Source organism: Taudactylus pleione, unplaced genomic scaffold (genome assembly GCF_031769625.1).
Source record: "Taudactylus pleione unplaced genomic scaffold, aTauple2 ptg000978l, whole genome shotgun sequence".
In the NCBI taxonomy this organism is placed as follows: Eukaryota; Metazoa; Chordata; class Amphibia; order Anura; family Myobatrachidae; genus Taudactylus; species Taudactylus pleione.
The window spans coordinates 683669-708593 of record NW_028285379.1 but is presented as its reverse complement, the minus strand read 5'-3'; the positions used below and the strand labels follow the sequence as shown (position 1 = coordinate 708593).

At 44.9% G+C, this 24925-nt stretch overlaps 1 protein-coding gene across 6 annotated transcripts in view; it reads left to right on the top strand.

Moving 5' to 3' along the window:
- SMARCD3 (SWI/SNF related BAF chromatin remodeling complex subunit D3) overlaps positions 1 to 24925 on the top strand; it is a 137279-nt gene that overhangs the window by 21295 nt on the left and 91059 nt on the right. Inside the window, exons 1-6 of one of the 6 annotated variants that reach the window (XM_088460766.1) lie at positions 5100 to 5316; positions 7919 to 8011; positions 16938 to 17125; positions 17209 to 17251; positions 17922 to 18110; positions 20994 to 21116. In XM_088460766.1, coding sequence (XP_088316892.1) covers positions 7934 to 8011; positions 16938 to 17125; positions 17209 to 17251; positions 17922 to 18110; positions 20994 to 21116 — 621 coding nt within the window. In that variant the 5' untranslated portion in view covers positions 5100 to 5316; positions 7919 to 7933. Of the gene's footprint in view, positions 1 to 5099; positions 8012 to 16937; positions 17126 to 17208; positions 17252 to 17921; positions 18111 to 20993; positions 21117 to 24925 lie in introns of those variants that run through there. The other 5 variants (XM_088460769.1, XM_088460765.1, XM_088460770.1 and 2 more) reach the window with 5 other exon arrangements.

Here is a 24925-nt window from a genome sequence, read left to right as displayed (position 1 = left end):
GCAGGAGTGCCTCACTAGTATGTACTATGTATGCAGGAGTGCCTCATCACTAGTAAAAGTGCCTCACTAGTATGTAAGAGTGCCTCATCACTAGTATGTATGATGTATGCAGGAGTGCCTCTTCACTAGTATGTGCTATGCATGCAGGAGTGCCTCACTAGTATGTACGATGCATGCAGGAGTGCCTCATTACTAGTAATCATGCCTCACTAGTACGTAAGAGTGCCTCATCACTAGTATGTATGGTGTATGCAGGAGTGCCTCACTAGTATGTACTATGTATGCAGGAGTGCCTCATCACTAGTAAGTGCCTCACTAGTATGTAAGAGTGCCTCATCACTAGTATGTATGATGTATGCAGGAGTGCCTCATCACTAGTATGTGCTATGCATGCAGGAGTGCCTCACTAGTATGTACGATGCATGCAGGAGTGCCTCATCACTAGTATGTACGATGCATGCAGGAGTGCCTCCCTAGTATCTGCTGCGCCTGTCGGAGCGCCTCGCTAGTATCTTCTGCGCCTGGCGGAGCGCCTCCCTAGTATCTTCTGCGCCTGGCGGAGCGCCTCCCTAGTATCTTCTGCGCCTGGCGGAGCGCCTCGCTAGTATCTGCTGCGCCTGGTGGAGTTTTGCGGAGTACCACAGTTATGTACAGTGTCTCGTGTAGTGCTTCCTAGTATGTATTGTATCTTCAGGAGTGCCTCAGTATTATGAAGGTGACTTGCTGAGTGCCTCAGTATTATGAAGGTGACTTGCTGAGTGCCTCATGAGTATGAGCTGTGACTGGTAGGTATTGTGTCTTGTGGCGAAGTGTCTCACTAGTTTGTACTATATCTTGTGAAGTGCCTCACTTATGTACAGTATTTGGTGGAGAGCCTCACTCGTATGTGTGCCTCGTTATTATGAACTGTGACCTGTCGAATGCCTCACTATAGTGACAATAGTATCTATTGTCCCTGGTGAGGTGTCTCACTAGTATGTAATATGCATGTAGGAGTAACTCACTAGTATGTACTATGTATGCATGAGTGCCTCATCACTAGTATGTACGATGCATGCAGGAGTGCCTCATCACTAGTATGTACGATGCATGCAGGAGTGCCTCATCACTAGTATGTACGATGCATGCAGGAGTGCCTCATCACTAGTATGTACGATGCATGCAGGAGTGCCTCATCACTAGTATGTACGATGCATGCAGGAGTGCCTCATCACTAGTATGTACTATGTATGCAGGAGTGCCTCATCACTAGTATGTACTATGTATGCAGGAGTGCCTCATCACTAATATGTACTATGTATGCAGGAGTGCCTCATCACTAGTATGTACTATGTATGCAGGAGTGCCTCATTACTAGTATGTATGCAGGAGTGCCTCATCACTAGTATGTACTATGTATGCAGGAGTGCCTCATCACTAATATGTACTATGTATGCAGGAGTGCCTCATCACTAGTATCTACGATGCATGCAGGAGTGCCTCATCACTAGTATGTACGATGCATGCAGGAGTGCCTCACTATTATGTACGATGCATGCTGGAGTGCCTCATTACTAGTAAGAGTGCCTCACTAGTATGTAAGAGTGCCTCATCACTAGTATGTATGGTGTATGCAGGAGTGCCTCATCACTAGTATGTACTATGTATGCAGGAGTGCCTCATCACTAGTATGTGCTATGCATGCAGGAGTGCCTCATCACTAGTATGTACGATGCATGCAGGAGTGCCTCACTAGTATGTACGATGCATGCTGGAGTGCCTCATTACTAGTAAGAGTGCCTCACTAGTATGTAAGAGTGCCTCATCACTAGTATGTGCTATGCATGCAGGAGTGCCTCATCACTAGTATGTGCTATGCATGCAGGAGTGCCTCATCACTAGTATGTGCTATGCATGCAGGAGTGCCTCATCACTAGTATGTGCGATGCATGCTGGAGTGCCTCATTACAAGTAATCATGCCTCACTAGTATGTAAGAGTGCCTCATCACTAGTATGTACGATGCATGCAGGAGTGCCTCACTATTATGTACGATGCATGCAGGAGTGCCTCATCACTAGCATGTACGATGCATGCAGGAATGCCTCACTAGTATGTACGATGCATGCTGGAGTGCCTCATTACTAGTAAGAGTGCCTCACTAGTATGTAAGAGTGCCTCATCACTAGTATGTATGATGTATGCAGGAGTGCCTCACTAGTATGTGCTATGTATGCATGAGTGCCTCATCACTAGTATGTACGATGCATGCAGGAGTGCCTCATCACTAGTATGTACGATGCATGCAGGAGTGCCTCATCACTAGTATGTACGATGCATGCAGGAGTGCCTCATCACTAGTATGTACGATGCATGCAGGAGTGCCTCATCACTAGTATGTACGATGCATGCAGGAGTGCCTCATCACTAGTATGTACTATGTATGCAGGAGAGCCTCATCACTAGTATGTACTATGTATGCAGGAGTGCCTCATCACTAATATGTACTATGTATGCAGGAGTGCCTCATCACTAGTATGTACTATGTATGCAGGAGTGCCTCATTACTAGTATGTATGCAGGAGTGCCTCATCACTAGTATGTACTATGTATGCAGGAGTGCCTCATCACTAGTATGTACTATGTATGCAGGAGTGCCTCATCACTAATATGTACTATGTATGCAGGAGTGCCTCATCACTAGTATCTACGATGCATGCAGGAGTGCCTCATCACTAGTATGTACGATGCATGCAGGAGTGCCTCACTATTATGTACGATGCATGCTGGAGTGCCTCATTACTAGTAAGAGTGCCTCACTAGTATGTAAGAGTGCCTCATCACTAGTATGTATGGTGTATGCAGGAGTGCCTCATCACTAGTATGTACTATGTATGCAGGAGTGCCTCATCACTAGTATGTGCTATGCATGCAGGAGTGCCTCATCACTAGTATGTACGATGCATGCAGGAGTGCCTCACTAGTATGTACGATGCATGCTGGAGTGCCTCATTACTAGTAAGAGTGCCTCACTAGTATGTAAGAGTGCCTCATCACTAGTATGTATGATGTATGCAGGAGTGCCTCCTCACTAGTATGTGCTATGCATGCAGGAGTGCCTCATCACTAGTATGTGCTATGCATGCAGGAGTGCCTCATCACTAGTATGTGCGATGCATGCAGGAGTGCCTCATCACTAGTATGTACGATGCATGCAGGAGTGCCTTACTAGTATGTACGATGCATGCTGGAGTGCCTCATTACAAGTAATCATGCCTCACTAGTATGTAAGAGTGCCTCATCACTAGTATGTACGATGCATGCAGGAGTGCCTCACTATTATGTGCTATGCATGGAGGAGTGCCTCATCACTAGTATGTACGATGCATGCAGGAGTGCCTCACTAGTATGTACGATGCATGCTGGAGTGCCTCATTACTAGTAATCATGCCTCACTAGTATGTAAGAGTGCCTCATCACTAGTATGTACGATGCATGCAGGAGTGCCTCACTAGTATGTGCTATGCATGGAGGAGTGCCTCATCACTAGTATGTACGATGCATGCAGGAGTGCCTCACTATTATGTACGATGCATGCTGGAGTGCCTCATTACTAGTAAGAGTGCCTCACTAGTATGTAAGAGTGCCTCATCACTAGTATGTATGATGTATGCAGGAGTGCCTCACTAGTATGTACTATGTATGCAGGAGTGCCTCATCACTAGTATGTGCTATGCATGGAGGAGTGCCTCATCACTAGTATGTGCTATGCATGGAGGAGTGCCTCATCACTAGTATGTACGATGCATGCAGGAGTGCCTCACTAGTATGTACGATGCATGCTGGAGTGCCTCATTACTAGTAAGAGTGCCTCACTAGTATGTAAGAGTGCCTCATCACTAGTATGCATGATGTATGCAGGAGTGCCTCATCACTAGTATGCATGATGTATGCAGGAGTGCCTCATCACTAGTATGTATGATGTATGCAGGAGTGCCTCATCACTAGTATGTGCTATGCATGCAGGAGTGCCTCACTAGTATGTACGATGCATGCAGGAGTGCCTCATCACTAGTATGTACGATGCATGCAGGAGTGCCTCACTAGTATGTACGATGCATGCTGGAGTGCCTCATTACTAGTAATCATGCCTCACTAGTATGTAAGAGTGCCTCATCACTAGTATGTACGATGTATGCAGGAGTGCCTCACTAGTATGTACTATGTATGCAGGAGTGCCTCATCACTAGTATGTGCTATGCATGCAGGAGTGCCTCATCACTAGTATGTACGATGCATGCAGGAGTGCCTCACTAGTATGTATGATGCATGCTGGAGTGCCTCATTACTAGTAATCATGCCTCACTAGTATGTAAGAGTGCCTCATCACTAGTATGTACGATGTTTGCAGGAGTGCCTCACTAGCATGTACGATGCATGCTGGAGTGCCTCATTACTAGTAAGAGTGCCTCACTAGTATGTAAGAGTGCCTCATCACTAGTATGTATGATGTATGCAGGAGTGCCTCACTAGTATGTACTATGGGCCTGATTCGGAGTTGATCGCAATGCCGATGTTTTCATAATACGAGCAGCTTGAATGGCGCTGCGCATGCATCGCAGTGTGATAGACAGGCAGGGAGCGTTTGGGAGAGGCGACGGGAAGTTAAGGGTAAAAATACAGGTGTGTCGGGTGCGTATCGCATCCTGCGTCTGCGATCCCGTACGCTGAACACATGGCTCCGGCGTCTCCGGTACGGCGGCCATTCTGAGTAACTGTAGACTGACTCGGGAAGCCGCTGTTTGCACGAGATCCTGCGTCCGATGCTGCGTCCGTGTACACAGTTGCGGGCAGCGGCGATGGCTCTGGTAGCGTCCGGCTGTGCCAGGCCCTGCGTCTGTACAATGATCATATATCTTCTATACATAATAATCTATGGCCGGGAGAGACTTCTGACTGTAGAGTGCTGTGAGACAGACAGTGTGAGACATGATGAGCAGGGACAGCTGCACAAACAGACAGACATTCCCAGGCAGGAGAGAGACAGACTGAGACAGCTGGGAGAAGGAGAGAGCAGGGCTGCAGGCTGCTGCTATTCCTGTCTTATCAGTGGAAGGAATTCAGCAGCTGGAGGGTGGAGAGTGGGCCCTCCGCACAGCCCTGGCGGACCCCCACTCTCTGCACATAGCCCAGGCACAGCCGCAGGACAGAGAGAGGGTAACAAAGAGACAGAAAGTGTGTGAGAGGCAGAGAGGGAGATAAGAGAGCGGGAGGAGGCACAGAGACTGCAGCCTGCTCACAGTGCCCAGGAGACAGACAATGCTAAACTTTCTCAGGCGTGAGTAGGGGTCTGTGCTGGGGGGCTCAGGTCTTACTCCTTCTCCGGAGGGGGTGCTAGCAGGAGTCTGGGGCTGTTACTACACAGGGGGTACTAGCAGTAGTCTCGGGCTGTTACTACACAGGGGGTACTAGCAGTAGTCTCGGGCTGTTACTACACAGGGGGTACTAGCAGGAGTCTCGGGCTGTTACTACACAGGGGGTACTAGCAGGAGTCTGGGGCTGTTACTACACAGGGGGTACTAGCAGGAGTCTGGGGCTGTTACTACACAGGGGGTACTAGCAGGAGTCTCGGGCTGTTACTACACAGGGGGTACTAGCAGGAGTCTCGGGCTGTTACTACACAGGGGGTACTAGCAGGAGTCTCGGGCTGTTAGGACACAGGGGGTATTAGCAGGAGTCTCCGGCTGTCTCTACATAGGGGGTACTAGCAGTAGTCTCGGGCTGTTACTACACAGGGGGTATTAGCAGGAGTCTCGGCCTGTTACTACACAGGGGGTACTAGCAGGAGTCTCGGGCTGTTACTACACAGGGGGTACTAGCAGGAGTCTCGGACTGTTACTACACATGGGGTACTAGCAGGAGCCTCGAGCTGTTACTACACGGGGTACTAGCAGAAGCCTCGAGCTGTTACTACACAGGGGGTACTAGCAGTGTTCCTGGGCTGATACTACACATTGGGTACTAGCAGTGTTATCAGGCTGATACTACACATTGGGTACTAGCAGTGTTCCCAGGCTGATACTACACATTGGGTACTAGCAGTGTTCCCGGGCTGATACTACACATTGGGTACTAGCAGTGTTCCCAGGCTGATACTACACATTGGGTACTAGCAGTGTTCCTGGGCTGTTACTACACAGGGGGTACTAGCAGTGTTCCCGGGCTGATACTACACAGTGGGTACTAGCAGTGTTCCCGGGCTGATACTACACAGGGGGTACTAGCAGTGTTCCCGGGCTGATACTACACATTGGGTACTAGCAGTGTTCCTGGGCTGATACTACACATTGGGTACTAGCAGTGTTCCCAGGCTGTTACTACACAGGGGGTACTAGCAGTGTTCCCAGGCTGATACTAAACAGGGGGTACTAGCAGTGTTCCCAGGCTGTTACTACACAGGGGGTACTAGCAGTGTTCCTGGGCTGTTACTACACAGGGGGTACTAGCAGTGTTCCTGGGCTGATACTACACATTGGGTACTAGCAGTGTTATCAGGCTGATACTACACAGGGGGTACTAGCAGTGTTCCTGGGCTGTTACTACACATTGGGTACTAGCAGTGTTCCCGGGCTGATACTACACATTGGGTACTAGCAGTGTTCCCAGGCTGATACTAAACAGGGGGTACTAGCAGTGTTCCCAGGCTGATACTACACAGGGGGTACTAGCAGTGTTCCCAGGCTGATACTACACATTGGGTACTAGCAGTGTTCCCAGGCTGATACTACACATTGGGTACTAGCAGTATTCCCAGGCTGATACTACACAGGGGATACTAGCAGTGTTCCCAGGCTGATACTACACAGGGGATACTAGCAGTGTTCCCAGGCTGATACTACACAGGGGGTACTAGCAGTGTTCCCAGGCTGATACTACACATTGGGTACTAGCAGTGTTCCCGGGCTGATACTACACAGGGGGTACTAGCAGTGTTCCCAGGCTGATACTACACAGTGGATACTAGCAGTGTTCCCAGGCTGATACTACACAGGGGGTACTAGCAGTGTTCCCAGGCTGATACTACACATTGGGTACTAGCAGTGTTCCCAGGCTGATACTACACAGGGGATACTAGCAGTGTTCCCAGGCTGATACTACACAGGGGGTACTAGCAGTGTTCCCAGGCTGATACTACACATTGGGTACTAGCAGTGTTCCCAGGCTGATACTACACAGGGGATACTAGCAGTGTTCCCAGGCTGATACTACACAGGGGGTACTAGCAGTGTTCCCAGGCTGATACTACACAGGGGGTACTAGCAGTGTTCCCGGGCTGATACTACACAGGGGATACTAGCAGTGTTCCTGGGCTGATACTACACAGGGGGTACTAGCAGTGTTCCCGGGCTGATACTACACAGGGGGTACTAGCAGTGTTCCTGGGCTGTTACTACCACCTGCACTGTGTATAATAATAGCATTATTCCTACAGGTGATACTCTAGAGGGGCTACTAGCAGTATTCCTGGGGTGATACCCCTGAGGGGCTACTAGCAGTATTCCTGGGGTGATACCCCTGAGGGGCTACTAGCAGTATTCCTGGGGTGATACCCCTGAGGGGCTACTAGCAGTATTCCTGGGGTGATACCCCTGAGGGGATACTAGCAGTGTTATTAGAATGATACTGCGGAGAAGATATTAGCAGTATTCCTTGGGTAATGCTCTGGAAAGGGTACTACAGCACTCCTGGGGTGATACTCCGGAGTGGGTACCTGGGGTAAAAATAAGGTGGGGGCAAGAGAACATAATACCAGCCATTACTACATGACACCAATTACTTACACACTGGGTTATTAGGGGGAAGCTGCTCATCATATACACATATATATACAGGGCACAGATACTACAGAGTGTAATAGGTAATTAGTACTCGGCAGGCAGAGAGAACTTCGGGCCATGGCGGCTGATGAAGGCGCTGGAGGAGCTCGCAGGGCAACTAAGAGCAAACTCTTTGAGTTCCTGGTACACGGAGTGGTGAGTGTGATGCAATTATAGAGAACTACCTGCACCAGGAATATACATTATATCCCGGCGTCCCACAGTGTATGTGACACATACCCACCTATAGCTTCCACCCTGTACTGTATATATCACTCATATGCTCCCTGTACTGTGTATAATACTCACATACCCACCCTGTACTGTATATATCACTCACATGCTCCCTGTACTGTGTATAATACTCACATACCCACCCTGTACTGTATATATCACTCACATGCTCCCTGTACTGTGTATAATACTCACATACCCACCCTGTACTGTATATATCACTCATATGCTCCCTGTACTGTGTATAATACTCACATACCCACCCTGTACTGTATATATCACTCACATGCTCCCTGTACTGTGTATAACACTCACATACCCACTATGTACTGTATATATCACTCATATGCTCCCTGTACGGTGTATAATACTCACATACCCACCCTATACTGTATATATCACTCACATGCTCCCTGTACTGTGTATAATACTCACATACCCACCCTGTACTGTATATATCACTCATATGCCACCTACACTGTGTATAATACTCACATACCCACCCTGTACTGTATATATTCTCATATGCCACCTGTACTGTGTATAATACTCACATACCCACCCTGTACTGTATATATCACTCATATGCTCCCTGTACTGTGTATAATACTCACATACCCACCCTATACTGTATATATCACTCACATGCTCCCTGTACTGTGTATAATACTCACATACCCACCTATAGCTTCCACCCTGTACTGTATATATCACTCATATGCTCCCTGTACTGTGTATAATACTCACATACCCACCCTATACTGTATATATCACTCACATGCTCCCTGTACTGTGTATAATACTCACATACCCACCTATAGCTTCCACCCTGTACTGTATATATCACTCATATGCTCCCTGTACTGTGTATACTACTCACATACCCACCCTGTACTGTATATATCTCTCATATGCTCTCTGTACTGTGTATAATACTCACATACCCACCCTATACTGTATATATCACTCATATGCTCCCTGCACTGTGTATAATACTCACATACCCACCCTATACTGTATATATCACTCACATGCTTCCTGTACTGTGTATAATACTCACATACCCACCTATAGCTTCCACCCTGTACTGTATATATCACTCATATGCTCTCTGTACTGTGTATAATACTCACATACCCACCCTATACTGTATATATCACTCATATGTCACCTGTACTGTGTATAATACTCACATACCCACCCTGTACTGTATATATCACTCATATGCTCCCTGTACTGTGTATAATACTCACATACCCACCCTGTACTGTATATATCACTCATATGCTCTCTGTACTGTGTATAATACTCACATACCCACCCTATACTGTATATATCACTCATATGTCACCTGTACTGTGTATAATACTCACATACCCACCCTGTACTGTATATATCACTCATATGCTCCCTGTACTGTGTATAATACTCATATACCCACCCTGTACTGTATATATCACTCATATGCTCCCTGTACTGTGTATAATACTCACATACCCACCCTATACTGTATATATCACTCATATGTCACCTGTACTATGTATAATACACCCACCCTATACTGTATATATCACTCATATGCTCCCTGTACTGTGAATAATACTCACATACCCACCCTATACTGTATATATCACTCATATGCTCCCTGTACTGTGTATAATACTCACATACCCACCCTATACTGTATATATCACTCATATGCCACCTACACTGTGTATACTGTATATATCACTCAAATGCTCCCTGTACTGTGTATAATACTCACATACCCACCCTATACTGTATATATCACTCATATGTCACCTACACTGTGTAAAATACTCACATACCCACCCTGTACTGTATATATCACTCACATGCTCCCTGTACTGTGATTTATACAGTATAGGGTGGGTATGTGAGTGTTATACACAGTACAGGGAGCATGTGAGTGATATATACAGTACAGGGTGGGTATGTGATTATTATACACAGTACATGAGCATATAAGTGATATATACAGTATAGGGTGGGTATGTGAGTATTCTACACAGTGCAGGTGACATATGAGTGATATATACAGTATAGGGTGGGTATGTGAGTATTATACACAGTACAGGGAGCATATGAGTGATTTATACAGTATAGGGTGGGTATGTGAGTGTTATACACTCATATGCTCCCTGTACTGTGTATAATACTCACATACCCACCCTATACTGTATATATCACTCATATGTCACCTGCACTGTGTAGAATACTCACATACCCACCCTATACTGTATATATCACTTATATGCTCATGTACTGTGTATAATAATCACATACCCACCCTATACTGTATATATCACTCATATGCTCTCTGTACTGTGTATAATACTCACATACCCACCCTATACTGTATATATCACTCATATGCTCTCTGTACTGTGTATAATACTCACATACCCACCCTATACTGTATATATCACTCATATGCTCCCTGTACTGTGTATAATACTCACATACCCACCCTATACTGTATATATCACTCATATGCTCCCTGTTCTGTGTATAATACTCACATACCCACCCTATACTGTATATATCACTCATATGTCACCTGTACTGTGTATAATACTCACATACCAACCCTATACTGTATATATCACTCATATGCTCCCTGTACTGTGTAAAATACTCACATACCCACCCTATACTGTATATATCACTCATAAGCCACCTGTACTGTGTATAATACTCACATACCCACCCTATACTATATATATCACTCATATGCTCTCTGTACTGTGTATAATACTCACATACCCACCCTATACTGTATATATCACTCATATGCTCTCTGTACTGTGTGTAATACTCACATACCCACCCTGTACTGTATATATCACTCATATGCTCTCTGTACTGTGTATAATACTCACATACCCACCCTATACTATATATATCACTCATATGCTCTCTGTACTGTGTATAATACTCACATACCCACCCTATACTGTATATATCACTCATATGCTCTCTGTACTGTGTGTAATACTCACATACCCACCCTGTACTGTATATATCACTCATATGCTCTCTGTACTGTGTATAATACTCACATACCCACCCTATACTGTATATATCACTCATATGCTCTCTGTACTGTGAAGAATACTCACATACCCACCCTGTACTGTATATATCACTCATATGCCACCTACACTGTGTATAATACTCACATACCCACCCTATACTGTATATATCACTCATATAGGGTATAATACTCACACACCCACCCTATACTGTATATATCACTCATATGCCACCTGTACTGTGTATAATACTCACATACTCACCCTGTACTGTAATATCACTCATATGCCACCTGTACTGTGTATAATGCTCACATACCCACCCTGTACTGTAATATCACTCATATGCCACCTACACTGTGTATAATACTCACATACCCACCCTGTACTGTATATATCACTCATATGCTCCTGTACTGTGTATAATACTCACATACCCACAATATACTGTATATATCACTCATATGCTCCCTGCACTGTGTATAATACACACATACCCACCCTATACTGTATATATCACTCATATGCTCATGTACTGTGTATAATACTCACATACCCACCCTATACTGTATATATCACTCATATACTCACTGTACTGTGTATAATACTCACATACCCACCCTATACTGTATATATCACTCATATGCTCCCTGTACTGTGTATAATACACATACCCACCCTATGCTGTATATATCACTCATATGCCACCTACACTGTGTATAATACTCACATACCCACCATATACTGTGTATATCACTCATATGCTCCCTACACTGTGTATAATACTCACATACCCACCCTATACTGTATATATCACTCATATGCTCCCTGTACTGTGTATAATACTCACATACCCACCCTGTACTGTATATATCACTCATATGCTCTCTGTACTGTGTATAATACTCACATACCCACTCTATACTATATATATCACTCATATGCTCTCTGTACTGTGAAGAATACTCACATACCCACCCTGTACTGTATATATCACTCATATACCACCTACACTGTGTATAATACTCACATACCCCCCCTATACTGTATATATCACTCATATAGGGTATAATACTCACACACCCACCCTATACTGTATATATCACTCATATGCCACCTACACTGTGTATAATACTCACTTGCCCACCCTGTACTGTATATATCACTCATATGCTCCCTGTACTATGTATAATACTCACATACCACCCTATACTGTATATATCACTTATATGCTCCCTGTACTGTGTATAATACTCACATACCCACCCTATGCTGTGTATATCACTCATATGCTCCCTACACTGTGTATAATACTCTCATACCCACCCTATACTGTATATATCACTCATATGCTCCCTGTACTGTGTATAATACTCACATACCCACCCTATACTGTATATATCACTCATATGCTCCCTGTACTGTGTATAATACTCACATACCCACCCTGTACTGTATATATCACTCATATGCTCTCTGTACTGTGTATAATACTCACATACCCACTCTATACTATATATATCACTCATATGCTCTCTGTACTGTGAAGAATACTCACATACCCACCCTGTACTGTATATATATCACTCATATGCTCCTGTACTGTGTATAATACTCACATACCCACCCTATACTGTGTATATCACTCATATGTACTGTATATATCACTAATATGCTCCCTGTACTGTGTATAATACTCACATACCCACCCTATGCTGTATATATCACTCATATGCCACCTGTACTGTGTATAATACTCACATACCCACCCTATGCTGTATATATCACTCATATGCCACCTGTACTGTGTATAATACTCACATACCCACCCTATGCTGTATATATCACTCATATGCCACCTGTACTGTGTATAATACTCACATACCCACCCTATGCTGTATATATCACTCATATGCCACCTGTACTGTGTATAATACTCACATACCCACCCTATGCTGTATATATCACTCATATGCCACCTGTACTGTGTATAATACTCACATACCCACCCTATGCTGTATATATCACTCATATGCCACCTGTACTGTGTATAATACTCACATACCCACCCTATGCTGTATATATCACTCATATGCCACCTGTACTGTGTATAATACTCACATACCCACCCTATGCTGTATATATCACTCATATGCCACCTGTACTGTGTATAATACTCACATACCCACCCTATGCTGTATATATCACTCATATGCCACCTGTACTGTGTATAATACTCACATACCCACCCTATGCTGTATATATCACTCATATGCCACCTGTACTGTGTATAATACTCACATACCCACCCTATGCTGTATATATCACTCATATGCCACCTGTACTGTGTATAATACTCACATACCCACCCTATGCTGTATATATCACTCATATGCCACCTGTACTGTGTATAATACTCACATACCCACCCTATGCTGTATATATCACTCATATGCCACCTGTACTGTGTATAATACTCACATACCCACCCTATACTGTGTATATCACTCATATGTACTGTATATATCACTCATATCACTGATAGAGCCAAAAGCACTCCAGGGCTTGCGGCAGACGAGACCCTACCACAGGGGTCTCGTCGCAAGCCCGATGGTCGTGATGGTCTTGACTATCGCGACCATCTTTTTGGCCGCTCGCTATAGCTGTGGGTGCTCACCCACAGCTATGCGAGCGGCCAGGAGGCCGCTCTAAAATGAGGAAGGACGGCCCTGATTCAGAGCGAGCGCTCTGTTAGAGCGTCCGGCTCTGAATCAGGGCCACTGTGCGGTATATATGTGTAACCCTGTACTAAGAACCACTGCTAATAACTCTCCCCTTCTAACTTCCCCTCTCATCTATCTCTTTCTGATTTATTTGATTCTAATGGTGCACGCACACGGTCAGATAATGGTGCACGCACACGGTCAGATAATGGTGCACGCACACGGTCAGATAATGGTGCACGCACACGGTCAGATAATGGTGCACGCACACGGTCAGATAATGGTGCACGCACACGGTCAGATTTTTCTTCAGATCTGAACGATAACTATTGCAAAAATCGTTCAAGCGTTCATATCTGAAGGACAATCTGATATATGGGAAAGATTTCTGGACTGCACAACCTGACTATATATATAACGGGAGTTGCTACCTGATGAGACAAATTGCAGGCACAGAAACAGACAAATCTCAGGTGCACAACTCCAAATTATTAATAATATATATAAATGCAATAAAATGTTGCAATCAATAGAGGTTTTTAGCATAATCATGGCCAAGGTTATGGGCCTACACACCATATCCAGGTAACCTCTTTCGGGTAGGTCCCTAACATACTAGGGTTGAAATCCAGAGCGCAGGACCCCCCAAAACTGGCCCAGCCAAGCCGCCGAACTATGGTGGTGCCCTGGGGCGGCTTGGCTGGGCCAGTTTTGAAACTATGGTGGTGCCCTGGGGTGACTTGGCTGGGCCAGTTTTGGGGGGTCCTGCGCTCTGGATTTCAACCCTAGTATGTTAGGGATCTACCCGAAAGAGGTTACCTGGATATGGTGGGTAGGCCCATAACCTTGGCCATGATTATGCTAAAAACCTCTATTGATTGCAACATTTTATTGCATTTATATATATTATTAATAATTTGGAGGTGTGCACCTGAGATTTGTCTGTTTCTGTGCGGACAATCTGACATATCTGAACGATGAACGATGCGCGTTCCCGATGGTCAGATAACGTTTACTGACATTTGATCTGTTTGCAGTCAGTTTTGGATGATTTCAGTCATTTTAATGCAGTCAAAAACATTCGTAGTTCAAATCGTTTGCAAAATCGTTCAAATCGTTCAATCGTACATCTGACACATCTGACCGTGTGTATGGACCATTACTTCCTCTATCATTAGTCAATATAAGGCTTTACTTAATAACCTTAATCGTAATTGGCTGGCATCTAACATCACTTACCTGTCTGGTGAGATCAGGCGCTGTTCTTCTCCTCTGCGGCGCCCTCTGTTGCGTCGCCTGCAGCCGGCGACTGCTGACTAATGCACATTGTGCATCCACCAGCCAAGGCCACATTGTGCATCCACCGGCCAGGGCCACATTGTGCATCCACCGGCCAGGGCCACATTGTGCATCCACCGGCCAGGGCCACATTGTGCATCCACCGGCCAGGGCCACATTGTGCATCCGCCGGCCAGGGCCACATTGTGCATCCACCAGAAAGGCTTTGCTATGTCTCCATTGTTGGCGATGGGGACCGTATTGCTTGCCCCATCTATAAAATAAGCAGTATTAGGACCTCATTCAGAGTCGGTCGTAAGCGGCCGCTCGGTCGTACGCATCCGATGTTTCCAAACCACGTATGCACACGGTTAGTTGTGCGCATGTGCGTACGAGGCTTTGCGATCCAAAATGCTGTAGATCGTACGGCTTACGAGCAGGAAGTGGATTCCGGTAGTTGATTGACATGAAAGGCCGTTTGTGGGTGGTGACGGGGGTGGTGGTCTGAAAACGCAGGCGTTCCTCATCGTTTTCAGGGCGTTTTAGGGGCGTACATAAATTGTTACGACTGACATAGAAGGCCGGAAGTAGTAAAACGTCACTCTGCGAGCAGGTTCGAGGCCTGGCTGATCGTACAGCTTGAGGTTGGGTACGTTCTCTCTCAAGCCCCAGAGTACAATCGTTACTATCGAATGTGACTGATGTTAGGAGTGATGTTTCTATTTTGAACCACACAATACAAGCAGCTAATAATCGATTGTTGTAGCTAATAACACTGCTAATTGGCTTGTAATTGATTCAGCTGCGTTAGCATTAGCGAATATTAAGAATAAATACATTTCATGGGGACGGCTTATTCTATGCGGTTTTTTGTTAATTTTAACAACAACACAACATTAATATTCCAAAATCCGGGTTTAAAATCTTTTTTTAATTACAAACGCAATACCAGTAAAACATCAGCATGAACTAAATGACATTTGAACAATACAACACAAGCGGCCGCAACCAGCAGAAGAAAATTAGCATACAGCGACTGACAGCGACTGACAGCGACTGACAGCGACTGACAACATCGCTAGCTAGAGGAGGTGCTTTGTTCACATATGGGCGTCACTTTGGTTGCGACCGACCGGCCGTGCGATTGTTTCCTTTTTGAGTTTCTCGGTCGTTAGGCGTACGACCGAGCGGCCGCTTACGACAGACTCTGAATGAGGTCCTTAGTCCTAAGCAGCAGTAAGGAAATCTTTCCACAGTTTGCTAAATACTGAATGGTCGTAACCCCTCTGTGCGGTAAAAATGAGTACTAAAGGGGTTATGACTCCTTAAATGTTGCCCATAGACTGGTATACATGACGGTATGTCATAGGTTGGCATAGACTGGTATACATGACGGTATGTCATAGGTTGGCATAGACTGGTATACATGACGGTATGTCATAGGTTGGCATAGACTGGTATGCATGACGGTATGTCATAGGTTGGCATAGACTGGTATGCATGACGGTATGTCATAGGTTGGCATAGACTGGTATACATGACGGTATGTCATAGGTTGGCATAGACTGGTATACATGACAGTATGTCATAGGTTGGCATAGACTGGTATGCATGATGGTATGTCATAGGTTGGCATAGACTGGTATACATGACGGTATGTCATAGGTTGGCATAGACTGGTATACATGACGGTATGTCAAAGGTTGGCATAGACTGGTATACATGACGGTTTGTGTCCTATGTACACAGTATTACCTGTGAGCTAACATCTTGTTGTCTTTGTCACCTTAGCGCCCTGGTATGCCCTCTGGGGCCCGTATGCCTCATCAGGGTGCTCCCATGGGCCCTCCAGGACCCCCATTTGGTGGAAGCCCCTCTGTTCGTCCAGGAATCCCACCTACAGTAATGGAACCAACCAGAAAGCGCTCGGCTCCAGCACAAGTTCAGCAGCAAACGCCCTCTCAGGGACGGAGCCGAAGGTGAGGAGCTAATGCCCGTGAGTTCCCTAATACAGAGTGGGGGTGCATATTAATCCATAGACCTTTCCTTTCCAAATTTTTAGTGCAAAGAGACGGAAGATGGCGGACAAGATTCTTCCACAGCGGGTGAGTCATTGCTGAAGTTCCAGAAATAATTTCTAGTCTTCCCCCCACTCCCCCACTACTATATCGCCACCGAGAGGGTCTCTGTGTAGTGCTTCTGACAATTTGCGAGACCTAGTATCCCCCCAAACCCCGTTCTTGCCACCGCTAGGTAATGCAGAGAAGGTCCCAGCTTCATGGTATACTCGTATTGCCGGCTATATGTCGAGTCTCTATATTTGTGTAGGTATGTATTCTATTCATGTGCAGTCATCGTCGGACTATGGTGTGGCCGAGCAAAGTGGCGTTACAATATATAAAGGCTGAATATAATATATAATACTACCCCAGCAGATCCACTGATCACATAGTGTACTCTGTACTTCTTATACGTCCTTGGTAAACCCCGGGACAAAGTAAGGGAAGTCCTAGGACAATTGGCGATAGATACACCAGACCTAAGAAGCACCAGACTATATACCCCATCTGCTGGTCACATAGTGTACTCTGTACTTCTTATACGTCCTTGGTAAGCAACGGGACAAAGTAAGGGAAGTCCTAGGACAACTGACTATAGATACACCAGACCTAAGAAGGATTTGCTTGGATGAGGTGTTCATCAGCCGCCATACTTGTTATGTAAGTACACACTTCCTCTGCTCCTTGTCCTTATTGTTGGACTCTTCCTCTTTAGATTCGAGAATTGGTTCCCGAGTCTCAGGCTTATATGGACCTTTTGGCATTTGAGCGAAAATTGGACCAAACCATAATGAGGAAACGTGTTGATATCCAAGAAGCCTTGAAGAGACCTATAAAGGTCAGAGGACCTCTGAGAGTAGAGGATTATCGGAGGCAAATCACAGAGGGCAGAGGATTATCAGAGGTAGATCACAGAGGGCAGGGTAATAATATGGTGATATCACACAGAGGGCAGGGTAATAATATGGTGATATCACACAGAGGGCAGGGTAATAATATGGTGATATCACACAGAGGGCAGGGTAATAATATGGTGATATCACACAGAGGGCAGGGTAATAATATGGTGATATCACACAGAGGGCAGGGTAATAATATGGTGATATCACACAGAGGGCAGGGTAATAATATGGTGATATCACACAGAGGGCAGGGTAATAATATGGTGATATCACACAGAGGGCAGGGTAATAAATTGGTGATACCACACACAGTACAGTTTTATTTTAAGTTAGATCACAGAGCTCAGATGTTTATTGGAGGCCGGAGACCTCATGACATTATGTGACAAAGATCATAGATAGTAAATTCAAGTGTCATTGCTGATAGTAAATCATATTTGAATATCTATCAGAGGGCTGAGGACTATCTGATGTAAATCACAGAGGGCTGGGGACTATCTGAGGTAAATCACAGAGGGCTGGGGACTATCTGAGGTAAATCACAGAGGGCTGAGGACTATCTGAGGTAAATCATAGAGCAGTGACGTGCGGTGAGGTGAATGGCTGGGGAGGCACACATGGAGATGGGTCTCACCCCCTACTCACTGTAACTCTCCCCTCACTACACGAAGCTTCAGTATCCATTCATTCTCCTGCCTGCATCACTGTGTCCTCTCTGCTGCTGCTGCTGCTATCGATCTCTAAACACTGCAGGGCACTTCCTGGTCACATGGCACTCTCCTAGCTCCGATCTCTAAACACTGCAGGGCACTTCCTGGTCACATGACACTCTCCTAGCTCCGATCTCTAAACACTGCAGGGCACTTCCTGGTCACATGACACTCTCCTAGCTCCGATCTCTAAACACTGCAGGGCACTTCCTGGTCACATGACACTCTCCTAGCTCCGATCTCTAAACACTGCAGGGCACTTCCTGGTCACATGACACTCTCCTAGCTCCGATCTCTAAACACTGCAGGGCACTTCCTGGTCACATGACACTCTCCTAGCTCCGATCTCTAAACACTGCAGGGCACTTCCTGGTCACATGACACTCTCCTAGCTCCGCTCTCTAAACACTGCAGGGCACTTCCTGGTCACATGACACTCTCCTAGCTCCGCTCTCTAAACACTGCAGGGCACTTCCTGGTCACATGACACTCTCCTAGCTCCGCTCTCTAAACACTGCAGGGCACTTCCTGGTCACATGACACTCTCCTAGCTCCGATCTCTAAACACTGCAGGGCACTTCCTGGTCACATGACACTCCTAGCTCCGATCTCTAAACACTGCAGGGCACTTCCTGGTCACATGACACTCTCCTAGCTCCGATCTCTAAACACTGCAGGGCACTTACTGGTCACATGACGCTCCTAGCTCCGATCTCTAAACACTGCAGGGCACTTCCTGATCACATGACACATGAAAGATGTCCATCAGCGCTCAAGGCATGCCCCCCCCCCCCCCCATACTTTTGTGCAGCTTACTGCCCCTGGTGTGGCCCTGGACCCGGTTCTGCAAGCATATGTGGAGCAGGGACCTATATCATGCAGGGTATACACTGTATATGTGGAACAGGGACCTGTATCATGCAGGGTATACAGTGTATATGTGGACCAGGGACCTGTATCATGCAGGGTATACAGTGTATATGGGGAGCAGGGACCTATATCGTGCAGGGTATACATTGTATATGTGGAGCAGGGACCTGTATCGTGCAGGGTATACATTGTATATGGGGAGCAGGGACCTATATCGTGCAGGGTATACATTGTATATGGGGAGCAGGGACCTATATCGTGCAGGGTATACATTGTATATGGGGAGCAGGGACCTATATCGTGCAGGGTATACATTGTATATGGGGAGCAGGGACCTATATCGTGCAGGGTATACATTGTATATGGGGAGCAGGGACCTATATCGTGCAGGGTATACAGTGTATATGTGGAGCAGGGACCTATATCGTGCAGGGTATACAGTGTATATGTGGAGCAGGGACCTATATCGTGCAGGGTATACAGTGTATATGGGGAGCAGGGACCTGTATCGTGCAGGGTATACAGTGTATATGTGGAGCAGGGACCTATATCGTGCAGGGTATACAGTGTATATGTGGAGCAGGGACCTATATCGTGCAGGGTATACAGTGTATATGGGGAGCAGGGACCTATATCGTGGAGGGTATACAGTGTATATGGGGAGCAGGGACCTATATCGTGCAGGGTATACAGTGTATATGTGGAGCAGGGACCTGTATCGTGCAGGGTATACATTGTATATGTGGAGCAGGGACCTGTATCGTGCAGGGTATACAGTGTATATGGGGAGCAGGGACCTGTATCGTGCAGGGTATACAGTGTATATGTGGAGCAGGGACCTGTATCGTGCAGGGTATACATTGTATATGTGGAGCAGGGACCTGTATCGTGCAGGGTATACAGTGTATATGGGGAGCAGGGACCTGTATCGTGCAGGGTATACATTGTATATGGGGAGCAGGGTCCTGTATCGTGCAGGGTATACAGTGTATATGGGGAGCAGGGACCTGTATCGTGCAGGGTATACAGTGTATATGGGGAGCAGGGACCTATATCGTGCAGGGTATACAGTGTATATGGGGAGCAGGGACCTATATCGTGCAGGGTATACAGTGTATATGGGGAGCAGGGACCTATATCGTGCAGGGTATACAGTGTATATGGGGAGCAGGGACCTATATCGTGCAGGGTGTACATTTTTATTTGAAAATGAATTACCTATATAAATACATTTTATAGACGGATTGGGTACCTATATAATCCATACATTTTTGCTGATCTGTTTTTTGTTTTACTTTGTTGCAGCAAAAGAGAAAGTTGCGACTTTATATTTCTAACACATTTAATCCTGCAAAGCCGGATGCTGAAGATTCAGATGGAAGTATTGCATCATGGGAGTTACGTGTAGAAGGGAAGCTATTGGATGATGTAAGTAATATTACAGATAAGCTCTCATTGCGCCACGTGATAACAGACATTTGGCAAAGGTACAAAGCACCAAGGTTTTACTTGTGTCTCTTCTCTGTCTTTGCACGACAGTCAGTCTCTGTGTGATAGTGACACGTCTGGTGTATCAGTGATATAACAGCCACTCACCATTCCCTGCCACAGTATCTGTGTGATAGTGACACGTCTGGTGTATCAGTGGTATAACAGCCACTCACCATTCCCTGCCACAGTCTCTGTGTGATAGTGACACTTCTGGCGTATCAGTGGTATAACAGCCACTCACCATTCCCTGCCACAGTATCTGTGTGATAGTGATACGTCTGGTGTATCAGTGATATAACAGCCACTCACCATTCCCTGCCACAGTATCTGTGTGATAGTGATACGTCTGGTGTATCAGTGATATAACAGCCACTCACCATTCCCTGCCACAGTATCTGTGTGATAGTGATACGTCTGGTGTATCAGTGGTATAACAGCCACTCACCATTCCCTGCCACAGTATCTGTGTGATAGTGACACGTCTGGTGTATCAGTGGTATAACAGCCACTCACCATTCCCTGCCACAGTATCTGTGTGATAGTGACACATCTGCTGTATCAGTGGTATAACAGCCACTCACCATTCCCTGCCACAGTCTCTGTGTGATAGTGACACTTCTGGTGTATCAGTGGTATAACAGCCACTCACCATTCCCTGCCACAGTCTCTGTGTGATAGTGATACATCTGGTGTATCAGTGATATAACAGCCAATCACCATTCCCTGCCACAGTCTGTGTGATAGTGATACGTCTGGTGTATCAGTGATATAACAGCCACTCACCATTCCCTGCCACAGTCTCTGTGTGATAGTGATACGTCTGGTGTATCAGTGGTATAACAGCCATTCACCATTCCCTGCCACAGTATCTGTGTGATAGTGACACATCTGCTGTATCAGTGGTATAACAGCCACTCACCATTCCCTGCCACAGTCTCTGTGTGATAGTGACACTTCTGGTGTATCAGTGGTATAACAGCCACTCACCATTCCCTGCCACAGTCTCTGTGTGATAGTGATACATCTGGTGTATCAGTGATATAACAGCCAATCACCATTCCCTGCCACAGTCTGTGTGATAGTGATACGTCTGGTGTATCAGTGATATAACAGCCACTCACCATTCCCTGCCACAGTCTCTGTGTGATAGTGACACGTCTGGTGTATCAGTGGTATAACAGCCATTCACCATTCCCTGCCACAGTATCTGTGTGATAGTGACACATCTGCTGTATCAGTGGTATAACAGCCACTCACCATTCCCTGCCACAGTCTCTGTGTGATAGTGATACATCTGGTGTATCAGTGATATAACAGCCACTCACCATTCCCTGCCACAGTCTCTGTGTGATACTGACACGTCTGGTGTAACAGTGGTATAACAGCCACTCACCATTCCCTGCCACAGTCTCTGTGTGATAGTGATACGTCTGGTGTATCAGTGATATAACAGCCACTCACCATTCCCTGCCACAGTCTCTGTACGATAGTGACACGTCTGGTGTATCAGTGATATAACAGCCACTCACCATTCCCTGCCACAGTCTCTGTACGATAGTGACACGTCTGGTGTATCAGTGGTATAACAGCCACCCAACGGACGATATATCTATAGTACATCGGTGGGTGTGTACAGCGAATTTGTCTGTGAACGATGTGGAGCTGTGTGTACCCAGCATTACACTGTGCAGGTAATCTCCCTACCTGATGTATCAATTAATAGCAGCACCAAAAAATGGAATCTCTCTCTAAGGGGATCTATTATATGTGTGCCGTGAATTCTGCTGAATATTCCTGAAATACATTCATTATATCCTATGAGAGACCAGTACAGGAAGGAATAACAATACATCATAGCACTACTAGCACTACAGTACATATCACATATACGTACACTGATTATTATATATACCCTTATTATAGGGGAATTACAGACCTATTCTCATAGTGTATGACGGGAGTGACATTATACAGTATATAAGTGACAGCACCAGTACAGGAAGGAATAACAATACATCATAGCACTATTAGCACTACAGTACATATCACATATACATACACTGATTATTATATATACCCTTATTATAGGGGAATTACAGACCTATTCTCATAGTGTATGACGGGAGTGACATTATACAGTATATAAGTGACAGCACCAGTACAGGAAGGAATAACAATACATCATAGCACTATTAGCACTACAGTACATATCACATATACGTACACTGATTATTATATATACCCTTATTATAGGGGAATTACAGACCTATTCTCATAGTGTATGACGGGAGTGACATTATACAGTATATAAGTGACAGCACCAGTACAGGAAGGAATAACAATACATCATGGCACTATTAGCACTACACTACATATCACATATACGTACACTGATTATTATTATATATACCCTTATTATAGGGGTATTACAGACCTATTCTCATAGTGTATGACGGGAGTGACATTATACAGTATATAAGTGACAGCACCAGTACAGGAAGGAATAACAATACATCATAGCACTATTAGCACTACAGTACATATCACATATACGTACACTGATTATTATACATACCCTTATTATAGGGGAATTACAGACCTATTCTCATAGTGTATGACGGGAGTGACATTATACAGTATATAAGTGACAGCACCAGTACAGGAAGGAATAACAATACATCATAGCACTATTAGCACTACACTACATATCACATATACATACACTGATTATTATACATACCCTTATTATAGGGGAATTACAGACCTATTCTCATAGTGTATGACGAGAATGACATTATACAGTATATAAGTGACAGCACCAGTACAGGAAGGAATAACAATACATCATAGCACTATTAGCACTACAGTACATATCACATATACATACACTGATTATTATTATATATACCCTTATTATAGGGGTATTACAGACCTATTCTCATAGTGTATGACGGGAGTGACATTATACAGTATATAAGTGACAGCACCAGTACAGGAAGGAATAACAATACATCATAGCACTATTAGCACTACAGTACATATCACATATACATACACTGATTATTATTATATATACCCTTATTATAGGGGAATTACAGACCTATTCTCATAGTGTATGACGGGAGTGACATTATACAGTATATAAGTGACAGCATCAGTACAGGAAGGAATAACAATACATCATGGCACTATTAGCACTACAGTACATATCACATATACATACACTGATTATTATATATACCCTTATTATAGGGGAATTACAGACCTATTCTCATAGTGTATGACAGGAGTGACATTATACAGTATATAAGTGACAGCACCAGTACAGGAAGGAATAACAATACATCATAGCACTACTAGCACTACACTACATATCACATATACATACACTGATTATTATACATACCCTTATTATAGGGGAATTACAGACCTATTCTCATAGTGTATGACGGGAGTGACATTATACAGTATATAAGTGACAGCACCAGTACAGGAAGGAATAACAATACATCATAGCACTATTAGCACTACAGTACATATCACATATACGTACACTGATTATTATACATACCCTTATTATAGGGGAATTACAGACCTATTCTCATAGTGTATGACGGGAGTGACATTATACAGTATATAAGTGACAGCACCAGTACAGGAAGGAATAACAATACATCATAGCACTATTAGCACTACAGTACATATCACATATACGTACACTGATTATTATATATACCCTTATTATA